This window comes from Trichomycterus rosablanca, chromosome 4 (assembly GCF_030014385.1).
Source record: "Trichomycterus rosablanca isolate fTriRos1 chromosome 4, fTriRos1.hap1, whole genome shotgun sequence".
Lineage (NCBI taxonomy): Eukaryota > Metazoa > Chordata > Actinopteri > Siluriformes > Trichomycteridae > Trichomycterus > Trichomycterus rosablanca.
The window spans coordinates 39,179,970-39,199,817 of record NC_085991.1 but is presented as its reverse complement, the minus strand read 5'-3'; the positions used below and the strand labels follow the sequence as shown (position 1 = coordinate 39,199,817).

The 19,848-nt window shown below is 41.7% G+C and overlaps 1 protein-coding gene across 1 annotated transcript in view; it reads left to right on the top strand.

Annotated features, from left to right (window-relative positions):
* dnah2 (dynein, axonemal, heavy chain 2) overlaps positions 1-19,848 on the top strand; it is a 294,787-nt gene that overhangs the window by 164,584 nt on the left and 110,355 nt on the right. The window contains exons 35-38 of the mRNA XM_062993580.1: positions 1,482-1,585; positions 7,784-7,973; positions 8,108-8,288; positions 10,587-10,714. Coding sequence (XP_062849650.1) covers positions 1,482-1,585; positions 7,784-7,973; positions 8,108-8,288; positions 10,587-10,714 — 603 coding nt within the window. The remainder of the gene's footprint in view (positions 1-1,481; positions 1,586-7,783; positions 7,974-8,107; positions 8,289-10,586; positions 10,715-19,848) is intronic.

Sequence of the window (19,848 nt, the reverse complement as noted above, 5' to 3'; positions counted from 1 at the left end):
GCCATGCCATGAAGGCTGGCAGGGGGCAGTGAGGTCCAGGTGATTCACTGTATTGGTTCCTTTAATCAAGAGTCTCTTGGGCGCCTCAGTGAGTGTTAATTTGTTCAAGCTGGAGGTTATTTAATCATTGGTTTTTCCTTAGTGTTGCTGACTCCTTTTTGGACACCAGTTTGCAAACTGCGCCAGTTGGTGGAGTGGCTGTCTTGCTCATTTTATAGCCATGCCAGGTTTTTTCCCTCTGAGTTTCCTCTCTGTACTCTTTTTCCAAGGACTGGAAATACCCTGGACAGAGTGCCAATCTATTGCAGGATTTTTACTGTCCTAACTCCACCCTCAGACATAATCAATCATGTCTGGTGGACTCCTGGCTGGCCTATAGCACCGCTTAGATTCAAACCTGGATCTCAAATGTGCTGGGCTAGTGCAGTAGATTGCTGTGCCACTGGAGCATACACATTCTTCATTTTTTTTTATTTGTGTAGTTGTGATTCAATTCAAACAACATGAAATGTCTCACCAAATTTTTTAATGATAGGGTAGGTGGTAGTGTATTCATTGTGTATCACTTTCGTTTCTGAAATATCTGTACAAATAAAATAGCATTTTATCATTTTTAGGCATTTTGCTACTTTAATATCTTGGAAAATTTGAGCTACATTTTTTTTTATTCATTTATGCATTTTCTCCCTTTTCCTCACGATTTTAGAGTAGCCAATTAGTCCTCCACGTTCCATTGCGTACAAGGAGGGTATATTCGCCTGCCCCACGCCCCCTCCGACGCATGTGCAGTCCCTCAAAACCTTTTTTTTCCGCCCGTGTGTCGATGAATTTGCACATGAGGCTTCTCCACTTCTGCACAGGTGCCTCGGCTGCTGACCAGGGTCCACTTTGCACCCACTTTATTTGTCCGGTCTTTTCCCACACAGCAGACTCGATGGCCATATTTTCCTGCTGCAGGCACTGCCAATTGTGCCCGCTAGATGGCGCCCAGCTGTTCAGTGGCAGAGCTGAGATTCGAACCAGGGAGTTCAGAATCTCAGCGCTGGTGTGCGAGTGAAATATCCCTGGCACCACTTAAGCTACATTTTGTAGTGGCACCAACAAAAGATTTAATTGATTAGTCTAGACCAGGGGTTTTGCATTATCAGATTGCTCAAGTGCATTATTCGTAATAATTAAGAATGTTTATTTGCTATGATTAAAAAAGTAGTGACATTACCTCCTCACAATAAAACATGTAGGGAAACTAAATGCTGTGCACTACTTACTGATATTACTGATAGAACTGATTAAAACATGTAAATCTGTGTGTATATTGTGGTTTTTTTAACAGTGAAGTAAATCCTAGATCCGAGTAACCAATCACAACACTTGGAATGCTCGCTCAGAGTTCAATGCCCAGATCTTTACCGGCATCCAGAATAATAATGAAATGACTGATCAAACATCCACTCAGCTGTTTGTTCTGTGTGCATCTGCAGGAGGTGGACGACTGCATTATCAGACAGACCAACACTCACTTCCAGTATGGTTATGAGTACCTGGGCAACTCTGGCCGCTTAGTCATCACTCCTCTCACCGACAGGTACTGTAACCATAGCAACATAGCAATCCTCACCTATAAAAGGTAGCGATGGCTGGCCCGGGAGCCAAAGCTTTATTGGATTCCCTGGAGCCGAACGGCCTACCTGCTCCCGTGTTAAGCTGCATTACTGCACTGCTGACATTGCCGTGAGCCAAGTTCCTCTGATGCATTCATAAGCATTTTGATTCTCCCAGAAGCCATTGCAGTTTCTGAAACAATGCGCTTGTACCATGTGTATATGGATCAGAGAGATAATTATCATTTTGCATTAGCAGTGTTGTGATACAGCATACTACTGGTGTGCAGGAATGTTTTTATTAATACAAGTATTATAGTACTCTATTTATTTTACACTTTTAATAAATGCATTATATGGGCAAAAGTATGTGGACACAGTCAGGTTATGGCAGCCATAAGTCTTCTCCTTATTAGGTGAGTTTTCCACAAGATTTGGAGTGTACCTGTGGGAATGCTTGTCAAATTTGGTCAGAGAATTTGGGAGGTCAGGCACTGATGTTGAATAGGAAGGCTGGGCTTGCAATTAATGTTCCAATTCATCCCAAATGTGTTCAGTGGGCACCATCATACTAGAACAAAAAATAGCATTTAGCAAAACGGTTGCAACATGACTAGAAATGGTTCATTTTGCATACTTGATTTTACTTATTTTAGCTAGGGTCTAATCACCAATGGCACAGCGTTCTCTTGTGCTAGCCCACTACCGCTAAGATCTAGGTTTGAATGAGTCGGTCTGGCATCTACACAGACATGATTGGCAATGTCTAAGGGTTGGATGTTCAAAGCTCTGTGACTGATTGCGAGGGGTTTTACTTTGGTTAACTTGGAGAAAATACACTGATCAGCATGAGCCAATTGTCTGATATTGTTTTTAAGTTATTAAAAGCAGATAACCCAGACATTTTTTGGCCACTTCAGATATAACACTAATTCTCTGCAGCTGTAACCCACACTAAACCATGCAAACTGCCTTCATCCTTTAGAATGTTTGACCCTGCTTGACCCTGATCAGGGTTATGTGGCAACCAGCACTGGGCACAAGGCAGGAATACACCCTGGACAGGACATCAATCCATCACAGGCATCACATACCTACTCATTGACAGTGGTACCTTGAATCTCAACCTCAATTGGTTCTGGGACTGGCGTTGAGTTTAAAAGGCGTTGAGTTTCAAGGTATTTTTTTCCATAAAGATGTATGGGAAACCTGTTAATGTGTTCCATGGCCCCGTGGACTTGCATATATTTTAGCCATATGTAAAATAATGGGGTTGTTTTTGACACTTATACACTGTATTAAGAGAGCTTTTCATAAGATTTTGGAGTGTGCCTATGGGAATGCTTATTTAGTCATTTGCTAGGTCAGGCACTGATGTTGAATTTGAAGGCTGGGCTTGCAATTAATGTTCCAATTCATCCCAAATGTGTTCAGTGGGCACCATCATACTAGAACATATGTAAAATAATGGGGTTGTTTTTGACACTTATACACTGAATAATAACACAAATATAAAAACACTGAAATAAAAAGCAGATTGCACACTTTGATGATGTTTTTTTTTTTTTATGTATTTTCTCCCCATTTTCCTCCAGATTTAGCACACTCAATTTTGTCTTCTGCTGCTACCAGAGATACCAGATTGCATTCGAGGAGAGCACGTCGCTGTACACGCCTCTTCCGACACGTGCACAGCCCTCCTCTTCTCGCCCCTGCATTCTGCACAGGCGTCTCTTCCGCCAATCAGGGTCCTTACACAGCGTATGAGACCCCCGTCCACCCACACATAGTCCGGCCCCCACCCTGCAGATACGATGGCCAATTAGTATCTGCTGCAGGCACTGCCAATTATGCCCGCTAGATGGCGCCCAGCCGACCAGAGGCAACACTGAGTTTCGAACCGAGGAGTTCAGAAACTCGGTGCTAGTGTGCAAGCGGAATATCCCACTGCACCACCTGGGTGCTCACTTTGATGATGTTCTACCACATCGCTCAAACTGAGTGCTGAACAAAGCGACTGTTCGTTGTTAATTTTAAATAAATAAATTTTTAAAAAACAAACTGAACGCGTTGAGTTTAAGGGAAACGTTGAGTTTAAGGGTATACATTTTTTAACGAAGGGTGTTGAATTTTAAAGATTTTAAATTTAGGGGATGTTAGGCCGCTCAGTTGGCGCAGCGGTAAAGTACACTAGCTCACCAGAGTTGGGGTTTCCAATACATCGTATCGAATCTCAGCTCTGCCTTTCCGACTAGGCTGGGCGGCTGTATGAACAACGATTGACTGTTGTTCAGGGTTAGAGGGTAAGAAAGTTGGATCATAAGTCCTCATAACTGGTGCGACTGTGGCCCCTGCTGGCTGACTGATGGCGCCCTCCACAGGGCTGAGGAATAATGCTGATGGGGGTGTGGCCCTCCATACACAGTGCCCGTCAAGTGTATGAACTCGACTCGTGCAGGTGAAAAATGTCAGTCAAGTATGTCAGTTGAGAGGCGTCCTCAGTCAGGGGTGAAGGGTCGAATCAGTATAGAGGACGCAATCAGGATAAAAATTGGGGAAAAAAGAAGTTTAGGGGACGTTCAGGGTACCACTGTATTTACTTCCTCACTCACTCACACCTAGATGCAAATAAGATCAGTCTGTGTATCGTCTGCATGCTTTTGAAGCTGGGCCCAAAGGAAATCCAACTGGACACAGAAAGAAAATGAAAAACTCCTCACAGACTGTGGCCAGAGACAAGAATTGAACCCAGGTCCTCTGGGTCCGTGTTGCTGTGTCGCACCCACTCAAGTAGCTGAATATATTACCTTATTATGGTCCAAGATGCATTCAGCAAAGACGATAAAAGGTTGAATTATAATTGGTACAAGGCTCAGGGATTGCTGTGTAGACTCCGGGACATTACTGAGCTCATCTCCAAGGTCACCATCAACTAACAGGCTGCCTGATGTTTACACTGATATATTTAACTGAATGAGGACAACCGCAGCAGAACAAATCTGCATCAGGCTGATAATGAACATACTCACCTGAGAGAGACGACAGGAGAGTGAGAGACACAATTATTTATCAATTCTTTGGTAATATCGTAAATCATTTTTGGCATTTTGAAAATTTGATTTGATGTCTGATAAGGCTGGAAAAGGTGAGAGATAAAAGATGCACACATCTCGCGACAGAATTTGATACACATGCATTACAATATGGGCATGAAGATTCTCCCCACTATCAATTATTCATGGATTTCACATGGGAGAAGAGAGTCAAGAGTCAATAGCAGATTTTGTATTGCATCCTTTAGAAACAGTAATAGCACTGAAAAGCGCAGCTGCAAAACGATCTTCCATGAAATGAAAGGAAACATCTAATCCTGGCTTATGTTGATGAGCACATGACATGCTAAACCCACTCAAGGACATAGAGAATAACCATACCACATTTTTCTCCTGTCTGTGTGTGTGCTTGTGTCCCCAAGTATTTGAGTGTGTTTTTATTAAAAAGTGTTAGTTGTCTCAGTGTCTGGGTTGCCTGAGTGTTCCCATGTCTGTGAATTTATATCTCCCTGCATGGAAGATTTACCCACCTTAAAAGTTTACTAATTCACAGATGACTTTTGTTTTGCCTTGTTTATACCTGACCTGTCAAAAATGTGTGACAGCCGTCTCATTTCTTTTTTTGGTGTTAAAGACAATCTCCTTCCATATTTGCCTTTTAAAAGTTGCAGCATGCCCAGATATTTGTGTTCCTCAAGCATAGCATCCTAAAATCTCAAGTCTACCAATGAATTTTGGAGTGCAATGTAGTGGGCAGCACTGACACCTCACAGCAAGAAGGTCTTGGGTTTGATCCCCATGTCCTTTCTGTGTGGAGTTTGCATGTTCTCCCCATGTCTGTGTGGGTTTCCTCTGGGAGCTCTGGTTTCCTCCCACAGTTTAAAGACACGCAAGTGAGGTGAATTAGAGATACAAAATTGTCCATGACTGTGTAACTGATGAATATCGTGTATGAAGTAACTACCTGTTCTGTCATGAATGTAACCAAAGTGTGTAAAACATGACTTTAAATTCCTATTAAATAAATGAATAAATAAAATGTAGGACCAAGTGTCAAAATGCTGGGTCTCCATCAGAGGTCATGGACCTTCCAGCAGAACATTGACCCAAATTGTTCTTTAAAAAACACCCAGAAATGGATTAAGACAAAGCACTGGATAGATATAAAGTGGCCATCAACATTCTGGATCTAAGACCAATTAAACACCTGTGGAGAGATTTCAAAACAGCAGTTGGTAGAAGGGACCCTTTTATTCTGAAAGACCTGAAGCAGTTGACGTAAGAGTGATCCAAAATTCAAGCAGAGAGGTGTAAGAAAGGTGTAAGAAACCCTCAACTTAACTGAAAACAGAAATCAGTCTTTTCTTGTAACCTGCACACCAGAACAACCCTATAGCCTGAAACCTGAAACTCATCTCTTGAAAATAATACTTAATTATTGCAGCACACTGACTCCAATTTACTTTTTATATCTTAATATATTCAAGCATTCAAACATTTTAATTTATTCAGTACTAGAATGTGCAGTGTGTGGAAAATAAATATGAAGAAATGTAGAAATTCAATAAATGTAAGCACTTTTTAAACCTTTATTGTGTTAACATGATTTATTTGGCTTGAAACTAAAGCCTAATATTGACTCTCTAACCACCAGATTTAGATTATTAAACCTTTATGAGAAGTTCTCAGATGCAGGCTGTGAAGTAGATCCCCGCCTGCTTAAACCCTCACGGAACTGGAAGATTTTCTTCTCAGACAGGGCTTTAATATTCTAAACCAAACTTTTGTATGGAAAAAGCCAAAGCTATTTGTTTTATGGAACCAGTCTAAGAAGGTCGATGTTCTGAAGACATGAAGATATCCTTACTTGTTTTCGGTATTTTGTTAATCCCATGTACTGTCTTATTTATTAAGAAAATGATCATAGCTCATTATTTATATAATGTGTATATGTTAAGTCATTATTCTAAGGACGTATTCACATGAGAACGGCAAAACCGCAAGCCTCGATTCAAATTGCATCTTTGCTCAGCACTTGGTCTAAGCAGTGTGGAAAAACGTCATTGAAGTGCACCCCGACACGAATATGCATTTGTGTGAAATAACTGTCAAATCCACTCTAAAAGCATCCACTTACATCTATGTTTAGCTGTATTTTTCTCACTGTTTTACTTTTAAACTTGTGTTATAGCTCGGGGTGCTGAGACATTGTGAGAATCTGCCTTTCCTAGAGAGAGACATATGAACACAAAACCTCTCTTAGTTATTACTGGTTGTAAGTTCTCTCCACTAATTAAAATCCTCGGTAGTTGATTTAAAATAATAAATTACGTTAAGTTTTGCTCAAGTTAAGTGTTGTTTGTACGGTCTGAGTCGCTTTTACCACATCATATCAAACAGTTCGTCTCATTAGAGGCGCTTTGAAAAGGTCAGAGGCAAATTGGGTCAAAGGTTAATCAGGTGAACTTTGAGCGGCACTGCAAGCACAAACATTGCAAGCGCAGTGCGCCAAAAGTGCTCCATAGACACAGGGTCAGTCACAGCACAGTCCAAAGACATGCAAGTGATGTTAATTGAACATACTAATATGTCCATGACTGTGTTTGACATTAAACTTGTTGACTGTGTTTGACATTAAACTTGTTGATTTTGTTGACTTGTTGACTACCGTTTCTGTCATGAATGTAACCAAAGTGTGTAAAACATAACGTCAACATCCTAATAAATAAATACTTATGGTTAAAAGAAGAGACTGATTTCAGTTTTCAGTTAAGTTGAGGGTATTGGGCAGCACCTCGTACAGCCAAAAAAATTACAAGATGTTTAACAAAGTAAGAAACATGAACTAAAGTACCAATAAGGTCTTTAAATCAAAGAGAGTGGGTATGCGCCAATGCGCCAAAAGGGCTCCATAGGAAAAATGGCACAGCCGGGGCAAAAGCGGTTTTTCGGCTTCTCATGTGAATGCAAAAGCTGAATACTGCAATATGCCTGAAAATATATTCGGTAGCCAAGTTACTGCCATGATATTAAAACAACATTTATTAAAATGACCATATCTCTTTACTGATGAGTGTTAACTTTGTACTTTTTATAGTGAGTAAAGGTATTGATCTCTACCTCTTACAGGTGCTACATGACTCTGACCACAGCGTTACATCTGCACCGTGGTGGCTCACCGAAAGGCCCTGCAGGCACTGGCAAAACAGAGACAGTAAAAGACCTGGGCAAGGCTCTGGGCATGTACGTCATTGTGGTCAACTGTTCTGACGGTCTGGATTTCAAATCCATGGGACGCATGTACTCTGGCCTGGCACAGGTACATTATAAACTTGGAATATATACGGGATAAGTTTATAATACCAGGACTGTGTGTGTGTTTGTGTGTAAAATAAGCATGAGTCTTAACATGATGAGTTATACAAATGATATATGAGACGATTGTGTTTTCAGACTGGTGCATGGGGATGTTTCGATGAATTTAACCGCATTAACATAGAGGTGCTGTCAGTAGTGGCACAGCAGATCCTGTCCATCCTCTCAGCTCTGTCTGCAGGAGCCACCAACTTCATCTTCGAGGGCAGAGACATCCGACTGGTCTGGTCCTGTGGCATTTTCATCACCATGAACCCTGGTATACAAATAGTTAATGATTTGTTTATTAATTAACTGGTTTTAAATTTGAATGGATGGATGTAAAGGAAAGAAAGGAAGGGATGGAAGAAAGCAAGGAAAGGAAGGAAAGAAAGGAAGGGAAGGGAGGAGAGGAAGAGAGGGAAGGAAGGGAAGGGAGGAAAGGAAGGAAGGAAGAAAGGAAGGAAGGAAAGGAAGGGATGGAAGAAAGGAAGGAAAGGAAGGGAGGAAAGGAAGGGAGGAAAGGAAGGAAGGAAGGAAAGGGAGAAAAGGAAGGAAGGAAGGAAAGGAAGGGAGGAAAGGAAGCAAGGAAGGAAAGGAAGGGAGGAAAGGAAGGAAGGGAGGAAAGAAAGGAAGGAAAGGAAGGAAGGAGGGAAAGGAAGGAAGGAAAAGAAGGAAGGAGGGAAAGGAAGGAAGGAAAAGAAGGAAGGGAAGAAATGAAGGGAAGGGAGGAAAGGAAGGGAGGAAAGGAAGGAAGGAGGGAAAGGAAGGAAGGGAAGGGAGGAAAGGAAGGGAGGAGAGAAAGGAAGGAGGGTAAGGGAGGAAGGAAGGGAAGGAAGGAAAGAAAGGAAGGAAGGGAAGGAAGGAAGTGAAGGAAGGGAAGGAAAGGAGGGAAAGAAAGGAAGGAAGTGAAGGGAGGAAAGGAAGGGAAGGAAGGGAAGGGAGGAAAGGAAGGGAAGGGAGGAAAGGAAGGAAGGAAGGAAAGAAAGGAAGGGAAGGAAGTGAAGGGAGGAAAGGAAGGGAAGGGAGGAAAGGAAGGGAAGGAAGGAAGGGAAGGAAGGAGGGAAAGAAAGGGAAGGGAGGAAAGGAGGGAAGGAAGGAAAGAAAGGAAGGAGGGAAAGGAAGGGAAGGGAGGAAAGGAAGGAAGGGAAGGAAGGAAGGAGGGAAAGAAAGGGAAGGGAGGAAAGGAGGGAAGGAACGAAAGAAAGGAAGGAGGGAAAGGAAGGAAGGAAAGGAAGGGAGGGAAGTGAAGGGAGGAAAGGAAGGAGGGAAAGGAAGGGAAGGGAGGAAAGGAAGGAAGGAAGGAAGGAAAGGAAAGGAAGGGAGGGAAGTAAAGGGAGGAAAGGAAGGAGGAAAAGGAAGGGAAGGGAAGGGAAGGGAGGAAAGGAAGGAAGGAAGGGAAGGAAGGGAAGGAAGGAAAGAAAGGAAGGAGGGAAAGGAAGGAAGGGAAAGGAGGAAAGGAAAGGAGGAAAGGAAAGGAGGGGAGGGAAGGAAAGGAGGGGAGGAAGGAAGGAAGGAAGGAAGGAAGGAAGGAAGGAAGGAAGGAAGGAAAGGAAGGAGGGAAAGGAAGGGAAGGGAGGAAAGGAAGGAAGGAAGGAAGGAAGGGAGGAAAGGAAGGAGGGAAAGGAAGGAAAGAAAGGAAGGAGGGAAAGGAAGGGAAGGGAGGAAAGGAAGGAAGGAAGGAAGGAAGGAAGGAAGGAAGGAAGGAAGGAAGGAAGGAAGGAAGGAAAGGAAGGAAGGGATGGAAGGAAGGGAAGGGAGGAAAGGAAGGAAAGGAAGGAGGGAAAGGAAGGAAAGAAAGGGAATTAAGGAAGGAAAGAAAGGAAGGGGAGGAAATGAAGGAAGAGAAGGGAAGGAAGTAAATAAAGGAAGGGAAGGGAGGAAAGGAAGGAAGGAAGGAAAAAAAGGAAGGGTCAAGGAAGGAAGGCAGACATCCAGTCAGGTCAGTCAGAAGACTACCAATGTAATCTTGGAGTCCAATGTGGGCCCCACTATCCGAAAGCTGGTTGTGTGTCTTTCAGCAGGACAATGACCCAGAGCAATAATAATAAAAAAAATAAAAACAGAAGTGGATTAAGACAAAGCACTGGAAAGATCTGAAGCAGCCAGCAGTGAGTCCAAATTTAAATTTGATCAAACATCTGTGAAGAGAGCTTAAAACAGCAGCTGGAAAAAGCCACCTTTTTAATCTGGGAGACCTAAAGCAGCTGGCAAAAGATGGGTGATCCAAAATTCTAAAAAGGAGATGTAAAAAACTAACTGATTTTAATTGTGTTTTCCAAAGGGTGGCTACCAAATATTAAGTTGAGAGCCCCAAATATTTGTGCAGTCTGTTTTTGGAGTTCTTTGTGGAATTATATCAGATTTGACTTCTTTTCTCAGCTTTCTGTTGTTCCAAATCAAACTTAAGAAATAATTGTGAATACCAAAGCATTTTTAGGGAGAAGTGGTGTATTTTCTGAAAGAAGGGCAGGGGTGCCAATATTTTGATTTATTACTGTGTGTTGGTGTGTTATGATCAGTAGTAGTTATACTTTTTGTATTTATGCATTTATGTGGATATGTGGCTTTTCTCTAGGCTATGCTGGTCGGACTGAATTGCCTGATAATCTGAAGTCCATGTTTAGACCTATCTCCATGGTCGTTCCTGATTCCACCCTGATTGCAGAGATCACTTTGTTTGGAGAAGGCTTTAACAATTGCAAGGTAATTGACTTTTAAAGGACATTTTTAGCATTCATTTACACCGATCAGCCATAACATTAAAACCACCTCCTTGTTTCTACACTCACTGTCCATTTTATCAGCTCCACTTTCCATATAGAAGCACTTTGTTGAGCAAAGGTATTATTTAGGTGTTGGATCATTCTCAGCACTGCAGTGACACTGACATGGTGGTGGTGTGTTAGTGTGTGTTGTGCTGGTATGAGTGGATAAGACACAGCAATGCTGCTGGAGTTTTTAAACACCTCACTGTCACTGCTGGACTGAGAATAGTCCACCAACCAAAAATATCCAGCCAACAGCGCCCCATGGGCAGCATCCTGTGACCACTGATGAAGATTTCAAAGATGACCAACTCAAACAGCAGCAATAGATGAGCGATCGTCTCTGACTTTACATCTACAAGGTGGACCAACTAGGTAGGAGTGTCTAATAGAGTGGACAGTGAGTGGACACGGTATTTTAAATACTTCAGCAGCGCTGCTGTGTCTGATCCACACATACCAGCACAACACACACTAACACACCACCACCATGTCAGTGTTACTGCAGTGCTGAGAATAATCCACCACCTAAATAATACCTGCTCTGTGGTGGTCCTGTGGGGGTCCTGACCATTGAAGAACAGGGTGAAAGCAGGTTAAAAATGTATGTAGAGAAATAGATGGACTACAGTCAGTAATTGTAGAACTACAAAGTGCTTCTATATGGTAAGTGGAGCTGATAAAATGGACAGTAAGTGTAAAAACAAGGAGGTGGTTTTAATGTTATGGCTGATCGGTGTAACGTTGATTCAAATTCAAACTTCTTTTATTGCTCCGTTTTGGCTGTTATTTTTGTTGCTATTATTTTATGGGTTAAATGAGAATTTTAAACACAGTTACACAGGTCTAGTGCTTGCACCACTCCCACATTGGCGTATTAAGGCTACAGACTAGAACCCACCACTTCTGACATGTCTAAATTTACTGGCACTTCTTTTTACCAGCCAGCAGTGGATTCTCACTAAGGCTATACCACAACTGAGGAATCACACTTTGTCCTTTGTGTTCCTACACTACTTATGCTGGCGGCTAGGTCTGGTCAGGCCAGTTGCACTGCTGAGATTTATCAATGTAATTTTGCATACAATTTGATAAAACAAAATACAGCCTCCAGTTTGAACTATTGTTTTGTTATTCACATACATACATGATTATTCATTTGTTTATTCATTCACCCTATTCAGGGTTGCAGTGGGCAACAGGTAACCAGTTTATCACAGGGAGGTGAAAAAAAATCTGGGAATAATTTATGTTGTAAATATAAGATGAAAACATAATTTTGCAATGTTGTTACACTGTAAAACGTTTTTTTAAATGTTGTTAATCAACTTTAATCATTTTTGATGGCACATTAACGGATGACTGAGCCACTTGCACAGCATGATGAAGCAGGTCTGAAGCTGTAATGGAAGTTTCATGTGCACAAGACTCCTATACATAGGAATTATTATGGTCTCTGATTTCATATGCACAAAAGGATTGCATAAGTGACACATTTCTCATGTCCAGCATGTCCAGTCAGGAAAGACCTTTGTCTATTTTTGATACAAAGCTGTTATTGGTCTTGGCGGATATTTGATGTTGATCAGATGCTGACATGACCCAGTTTACTCTTTGCATAATTGTCTTGTTAGTTGATGTAATGTGGAAGCTAAGTAGTTTGTGTCATATCTTCAAGTGGTGCATTTTATTTAAAAAATACTGCCAATAGTTTTGGGTCAAAACTGGATTGTGTTCCATCGATTTTTCAGTCAAATTAGTTTTTGCTTTATTTGTGACTTGTTTCAGCACAGAAACCATTACTCAAGTACATTAATAATTTATTTTAAAAAGAACATTGGAATTATTAATATTTGTTCCTTTATTAGAGCAGGTGGACCTCACAAATTAAAATCCAAATGAATTACAAACATATCCACAAATCAACTGTGCTCATCTTAAAAGGAAGCAAGCTTCATTTCCTTATTCCAGCTGATTAAAAGAAGCTTTTAAATCAGCATAATGAATGAGACCAAATCATTCTTAATATATTGTTTTAATGTCCTTCATAGTGCACACTTAAAAAAACGAATCTGTGTTTCATTTTGCATTTATTTCAGCTGGATCATTTAAGGACAAGTAGGACCCACTGATTCACTTCCATGGTTGTTATTTACTGAATCCACTTTTATAGCCTGGGCTGTAATTCATCAAGTTAGGCTAAAAGATCGTGAATAGTGTTTGATCGTTATCAGAGAGAGGTGGGCAGAGGGCTCGCTTTTGGTGTTAAGCCCGGCTTTAAAGCTGGAGGGGATTGAATCAGATGGGTAAACACAGATGAGTCTGGTTACACACACATAAACACGTGAACGTACACACACATGCATGCAGACACGCCAGGAAACAGAGCCCAGTGTTGGTTTACTGCTGGCACACACCATGCCTGATCTGTGTGTATGTGCATGTGTGTATTGATGTGCGAAACACCTGACTGACAAAGCTCAACAATGCAAAGGATGTAACGCCAACTTTTAAAACAAACAATCATGGCCTGGTGGGCACAAAATCCCCTCCAGAAAATCCACTCAGAGCTCCCACCTGCCCCAGCAAACACAGGTCTAATGGAAAAGCCTTATTTGTTGGTGCTGTACACAAGCCTAGTTAGCTGGCGGAGAGAATGAGCGAGGCTCTAGAGCTTGGACTCGGAATAACAAATAATATACCTGAGATTAGAGGCTGCAGGAAGGGGTCTAGCTTTGTGTCTTTGCCATATCTTTAAATGCTAGTGTAAGACGTCATTTGCCAAGAACACAAGCCCCTCTATAAGCCCCTTTCCCCCCGCCTCTCCGTTTCCTTACACAATCGATAGTCCCTGTGTCATTATGTGCTATTGTGAGCACTATTACCTCTGCAAATGGAAGGAAATGGACATATCAATGTTGTGTCGGGGCAGATGGAGAGGGAGTGAGACCGACTAAAGCACCCGAGAGACAGTGAGAACGATAGATATTGAGATGCAGAGGATGACAGAGGGGTAGAGACAAGAAACTCGGGTGGAAATGGAAGAGAAAGGAAGATTGAAATAGAGTGCGAGAGCTGCTTCTCCACCCTGTTGCGCTGAAGTGTGGAAGTCTGGGGTTATGAGCCGTGACAGATAGTCGCGTATCTATCTCCTGAGAGCCATACGCCCAAACTCTGTGTGTGTGTGTGAGAGAGAGGGAGGGATATTATGCCTTTCTGATGGTCAGTGTTGAGGAAAATGAGCTCATTATGTTAACCAACACACTTAAAAAAAGTTGGGATAGAGGCATGTTTACCACTGTGTTACATCACCTTTCCTATTAATTACACTTTTTAATAGTTTGGGAACTGAGGACACACACTGTTGCAGAGGATTTTTTGCAGATTCTTGCTTGATGCAAGACTTAAGATGCTCAACAGTCTGTGATTGTTGTTGTCTGATTCTCTTTATGATGCGTCATACATTTTTGAAGTTAGATCTGGACTGCACACAGGACAGTCAATCACATGCACTCTGGAATTGTCAAGCCTAAATAACCATGAATTTCCCTGGAAGAGACGCCACCTTGGGGCGCACAGGTGGCACAGCGGGATAATCCCACGACACAAAAAAAAATTGGTTGCAGAGAAAAATAATAATAATTAAATAAACTTGTACCTGGGCGCCTTCTTGTGGAGGCTTTATCTTGTAAACAGACCAGATTGTACAGAGCAGAGCAAAGAGAGTAAGATGCATTATTTGTGTTGCCAGGGTTGCATAAAAAATCATGGACAAAATGTGGGTCGCTTGAAATGAACTCCCCAAGTTTGAAACTCAGCACTGCTACAGGTCGGCTGGGCGCCCCCCTAGCGGGCATAATTGGCAATGCCTGCATGTGATGAAGTAAGGGTAACTTACCCATCACGAAGACATGTAATTATGTTAAACTTACCTGGGAAGTACCATCCTCTGTTAAGGAGAGGGAGAGAAAAACCAGTAAGGGAGAGAAAGTGTACACTTAAATATAATGTAAATAATTGTAGGAAGGTTGAAGTGCCATGGCCATGCATGTGGTTAGAAATAAGTCAATATATTGATATATTTAACATTGTTAACCATTGAAATGTGTGCATGTCGTACCCTAGGTCCCCTGGTATCAGATCGGCTCAGCCGAGGGGGCGGGGCTACGACAATAAAAGCACGTACAGGTAAACAAAGGGGGGGTTCAGTCTACCATTATAAAGCGATACCACAACAGTGTAAATGACTTTGTAGTCAGGAGTTGTGTGTGTACATTGTTAGTAGTGTTAGTGTATGTTTGTGTACTTTTCGTTTAGTTTTCGTCCAGTGTGCGCGCGTTTGTATGTGTAAATAAATAAGGGGGGAAAAGAAGCACACCAGTGTCCTCTACTTCTATTCCGGTTCGCAGACCAATCGCTCGACACTACCCACGGGGTTCGCCCCGTCACACTGCAGCAGAAAAAAATTGGCTATTAAGTCTGCCGTGTGGGAAAAGACCGGACCGAAAAGTGGGTAGGGTCTTCGACACTGTGTACCCCAAAGCACTAACCGAAAGTATGGGCGAACAAGAAGGGGTTTGGACTGCGCACATGTCAGAGGGAGCGTGAGGCAGGCAACCCTCCTCAGATATGACCAGAGTCTCTAGAAGCGGAGGATGAAATTACCGCGGACGCCGCCTTGATAGCAGAATATATCTCACTAAGATCCCAATATACGCCTTTAAATCAGTTGCAGCGTCACACATATGCAAGCCACTCATGCAGTGGGTACTGATGCACCCCCATACCATAACAGATTTTGTCTTTTGCACCTTTTACTGATTATAGGGTTCTGGTGGGTCTGATTGATTGGGCGAAAGTTAGGAAACACCCTGGACAGGTTGCCAGTCCATCACAGGAAAGGCACACACACACTTAATTTTAGTAGCTCTGACTGGCCTTACCATGTCTTTGGATCTGTGGGGAAAAAACCGGAGCAGCCGTAGGAAATCCACATGGACACAGATATAAGATATATAGATATCTTTTATTTGTCATATATACATATACAGGTGTACAGTACAATGAAATTCTTTCTTCACATATCCCAGCTTGTTTGGAAGCTAGGGTCAGAGCGCAGGGTCCCTGGAGCAGACAGGGTTAAGGGTTTTGCTCAAGGACCCAACAGTGGCTGCATAGCAGAGCCTTGATTTGAACTGCCAATCTTCTGGTTGATAGCCTAAAGCTCTACCCACTAGGCTACTACTGTCCAAAAAACTGTCCAGGTGAGGAATCAAACTCAAGCCCTTCTTGCTGTGAGGTGAGCACTACTCACTATGCCACCATGTCACCCCAAGAGTAATTCCAGGTGGTCTCCCATCCAGGTACTGACCGAGCCCAACCCTGCTTAGCTTCTGAGATCGGATGAGAAACTGTTCTATGGGTGGTGTGGCTGTAAGCCATAGTTTATGTTCCACTTATATAATTGTTCTAGTTATATGTTTTGGTATAAACATATATGGGGCAAGCCATAGCCTAGTGGTTAGGGTACTGGACTAGTAATCAAAAGGTCGCTGGTTCAAGCCTCACCACTGCCAGGCTGCTGCTGTTGGGCCCTTGAGCAAGGCCCTTAGCCCTCAATTGCTCAGATTGTATACTGTAACTGTACTGTAAGTCGCATTGGATAAAGACGTCTGCTAAATGCTGAAAATGTAAATATTTAGTTTAACAAAACAATGTAACTTTAGTATGTGCAGTAGTTTGTGCCTTGAGAATGTGATTTCCAGCTATAAAATCATTAGAGGCGGCACAGTGGGTCGGTGGATAGCACTGTCGCCTCACAGCAAGAAGGTCCTGGGTTCAATCCCCAGGTGAAGCCGTCCGGGTCCTTTCTGTGTGGGGTTTGCATGTTCTCCCAATGTCTGTGTGGGTTACTTGAGCAACCAGTAACTACCAGTTCTGTCATGAATGGAACTGAAGTGTGCAAAACATGCTGTTAAAATCCTAATAAAATGAATATTAAATCATTAGAACATTTTGACCAGGGGTGTCTGTGCATTTGCATTAGACTAGATATGTTACACTCTGTACACTTGGATTACTTCTTTCAGTATGCGTAACCAGTCTTTGCTGTTTTCTTTTTATATCTTCTTCTGTTCCAGACACTTTACTGTGTTCACTACATTACTTGTGATATAATGTGTCCATTTGTCAATGACATTCCTCAGTGTTTTTCTTGTCTCTCACTGTCACACTGTAACTGTTATTGATTTCACTTCTTGGTACTAAAAGTAATAAATGTTGTTTTTGAAATAGTAAAAGTTCCCATCTTCTACCTCTTCAAACATAGTTAAGTGTTTGAGCCTTATTTTATGTCCACCAACTCTGTAGCAAATGTCTAATCATTTCAAGGCATTTTCCAGTCGTGAGAGAACATTCATCACAGAAATTAAATTATGTGCACTAAGACACCACACATAGTTGAATTCTGTCAACATTAATACACAACTGCAGCTGTGAAGCTCTGTCAAGAGGTCTGGGGTGGCATGGAGGTGCAGCTGGTAGATTAGGTCTGCACAGCAAAATGAGTCCTCTGGACTTAAGTTTGAGATGAGTTTTGTATATTTTTTGCTGTGTTGATAAGATTAAGACTTTATTGATCCCCTTAAGGAAAATAACATGTTACAGCAGTACAAGAGAATGTAAAGAACAGAAAGGAAAGACAACAAAAAAAAACCCTTAAAAAATAAAAATTAAATACAGACAAATTGCACACATAGTGTGTAGTTATTTACACTAAAGGCTTCCCGTTTAAAAAATTTACTTTGTTTGATATTGATATCATTATGAATATACACTCATCAGCCATACCATTAAAACCACCTCCTTGTTTCTATACTCACTGTCCATTTGATCAGCTCCACTTACCATATAGAAGCACTTTGTAGTTCTACAATTACTGACTGTAGTCCATCTGTTTCTCTACATACATTTTTAGCCTGCTTTCACACTATTCTTCAATGGTCAGGACCCCCACAGGACCACCACAGAGTAGGTATTATTTTGGTAGTGGATCATTCTCAGCACTGCAGTGACACTGACATGGTGGTGGTGTGTTAGTGTGTGTTGTGCTGGTATGAGTGGATCAGACACAGCAGCGCTGCTGGAGTTTTAAAATACCGTGTCCACTCACTGTCCACTCTATTAGACACTCCTACCTAGTTGGTCCACCTTGTAGATGTAAAGTCAGAGACGATCACTCATCTATTGCTGATGTTTGAGTTGGTCATCTTTGAGATCTTCATCAGTGGTCACAGGACGCTGCCCACGGGGCGCTATTGGCTGGATATTTTTGGTTGGTGGACTATTCTCAGTCCAGCGGGAAAAATAAGGTGTTTAAAAACTCCATCAGCACTGCTGTGTCAGTGTCACTGCAGTGCTAAAAATGATCCACCACCCAAATAATACCTGCTCTGTGGTGGTCCTGGGAGAGTCCTGACTATTGAAGAACAGCATGAAAGGGGGCTAACAAAGCATGCAGCGAAACAGATGGACTACAGTCAGTATTTGTAGAACTACCAAGTGCTTCTATATGGTAAGTGGAGCGGATAAAATGGACAATGTGGCTGATTGGTGTATTATATGCATGTAGAATATGAGTAATATATTACGTATTGTTATACAATTGTTTTGCACTTGTATAGGAGGAAGGTGACTGAATAGAAACTGTTATTGAGAGTATAGAGTCTAATAAATGGTCATTGGTTATAGGGTCTGGTTGTTACTGTAAGCCCTGATAACTGCTGCATTGAAGGACCTGCATCTGACTTTTATTTGTACTGAGCTATTAAGCTTTTCTCCAATCTCTTAAAACATACAGAAGATTAAATGGCTATTCTGAAGTCCTTCTAGGTTTGAGTTTGAGTAACCCCATAACAATGGCTTCCTTTACAGAGTATTTTCCTTTCCTTTACACATAGTGCTTCTGGATGGATTTAGACCTGCTGCAGCTTTAACCGGGATAAAATAGTTCATGAAAATGAATATGTGAATAAAAGTCTTATCAAAGGATCAGGATAGAATGTCCACAAAAATAAATCTTTTGTACAGCTTTTAAACACTGAAGCAATCTAGTGAATCTATAAAATAATGCTCGTTGCTTTCACAATTTCTTGCAGTAGCCGTGTGTGTTCAGACTCACAGAACTATGTTGGTACAGCATATTTAGAAATTCTTTCCTTTGAAAAAGTTGTGACAAGGACAGATTGTACAGATTCCTAACTTTGACTTCAACTATGTGTTATATGTACATTCATATTTCATTTTGTATTGATTTTTTGCATTCATTCATTTTCAGTAATTGCTTTATCCTGGTAAGGGTCACATTAGGTCTAGTGCCACCCGGAAATAATAGACGTAGAAGGCTGTGGTAGCTTAGTGGTTAGGATACAGGACTAGTATTCAGAAGGTTGCTGGTTTAAGCCCCACATTTGCCAGGTTGCCACTTGAGCAAGGCCCTTAACTCTCAATTGCCTGCATTGTATATGGTCACAATAGTAAGTGCATGGTAGATGAGTAAAATGTAATGTAACTGTAACGTGGTGCAGTAATACACACTGAAAAGGGAGCCAGTTAGGGACAGTTTAACCTAGCCAGTTGCTGCATGTTTTTGGGAGGTGGGGAAAAGACAGTAACTAACCCACAGTGATGGGGAGGGTGTGTCAATCTTTTTACAGACACCGACTGAAATCACAGATTGAACCCAAGTCCTTATGACTTACATACAGTATGCTGCTGCACGATACTCACTGTACAGCTTTAAGTGAATTTAGTATGAAGATTTGATCTTTAATGTTTTCACTGCAGGAAGATGAATTTAATTCTGGGGCAGTTGTAGCCTAGTGGTTAAGGTATTGGACTAGTAATCGAAGGGTCACTGTTGGGCCCTTGAGCAAGGCTCAATTGCTTAGACAATATACAGTACTGTCACAGTTCTGTAAGCCACTTTGAATAAAAGCATCTGCTAAATGCCAAAAATGTAAACTTCTTAACATTTCTGACCTTCTCTTTTATATTCCTCTCTTTGTACCTCCT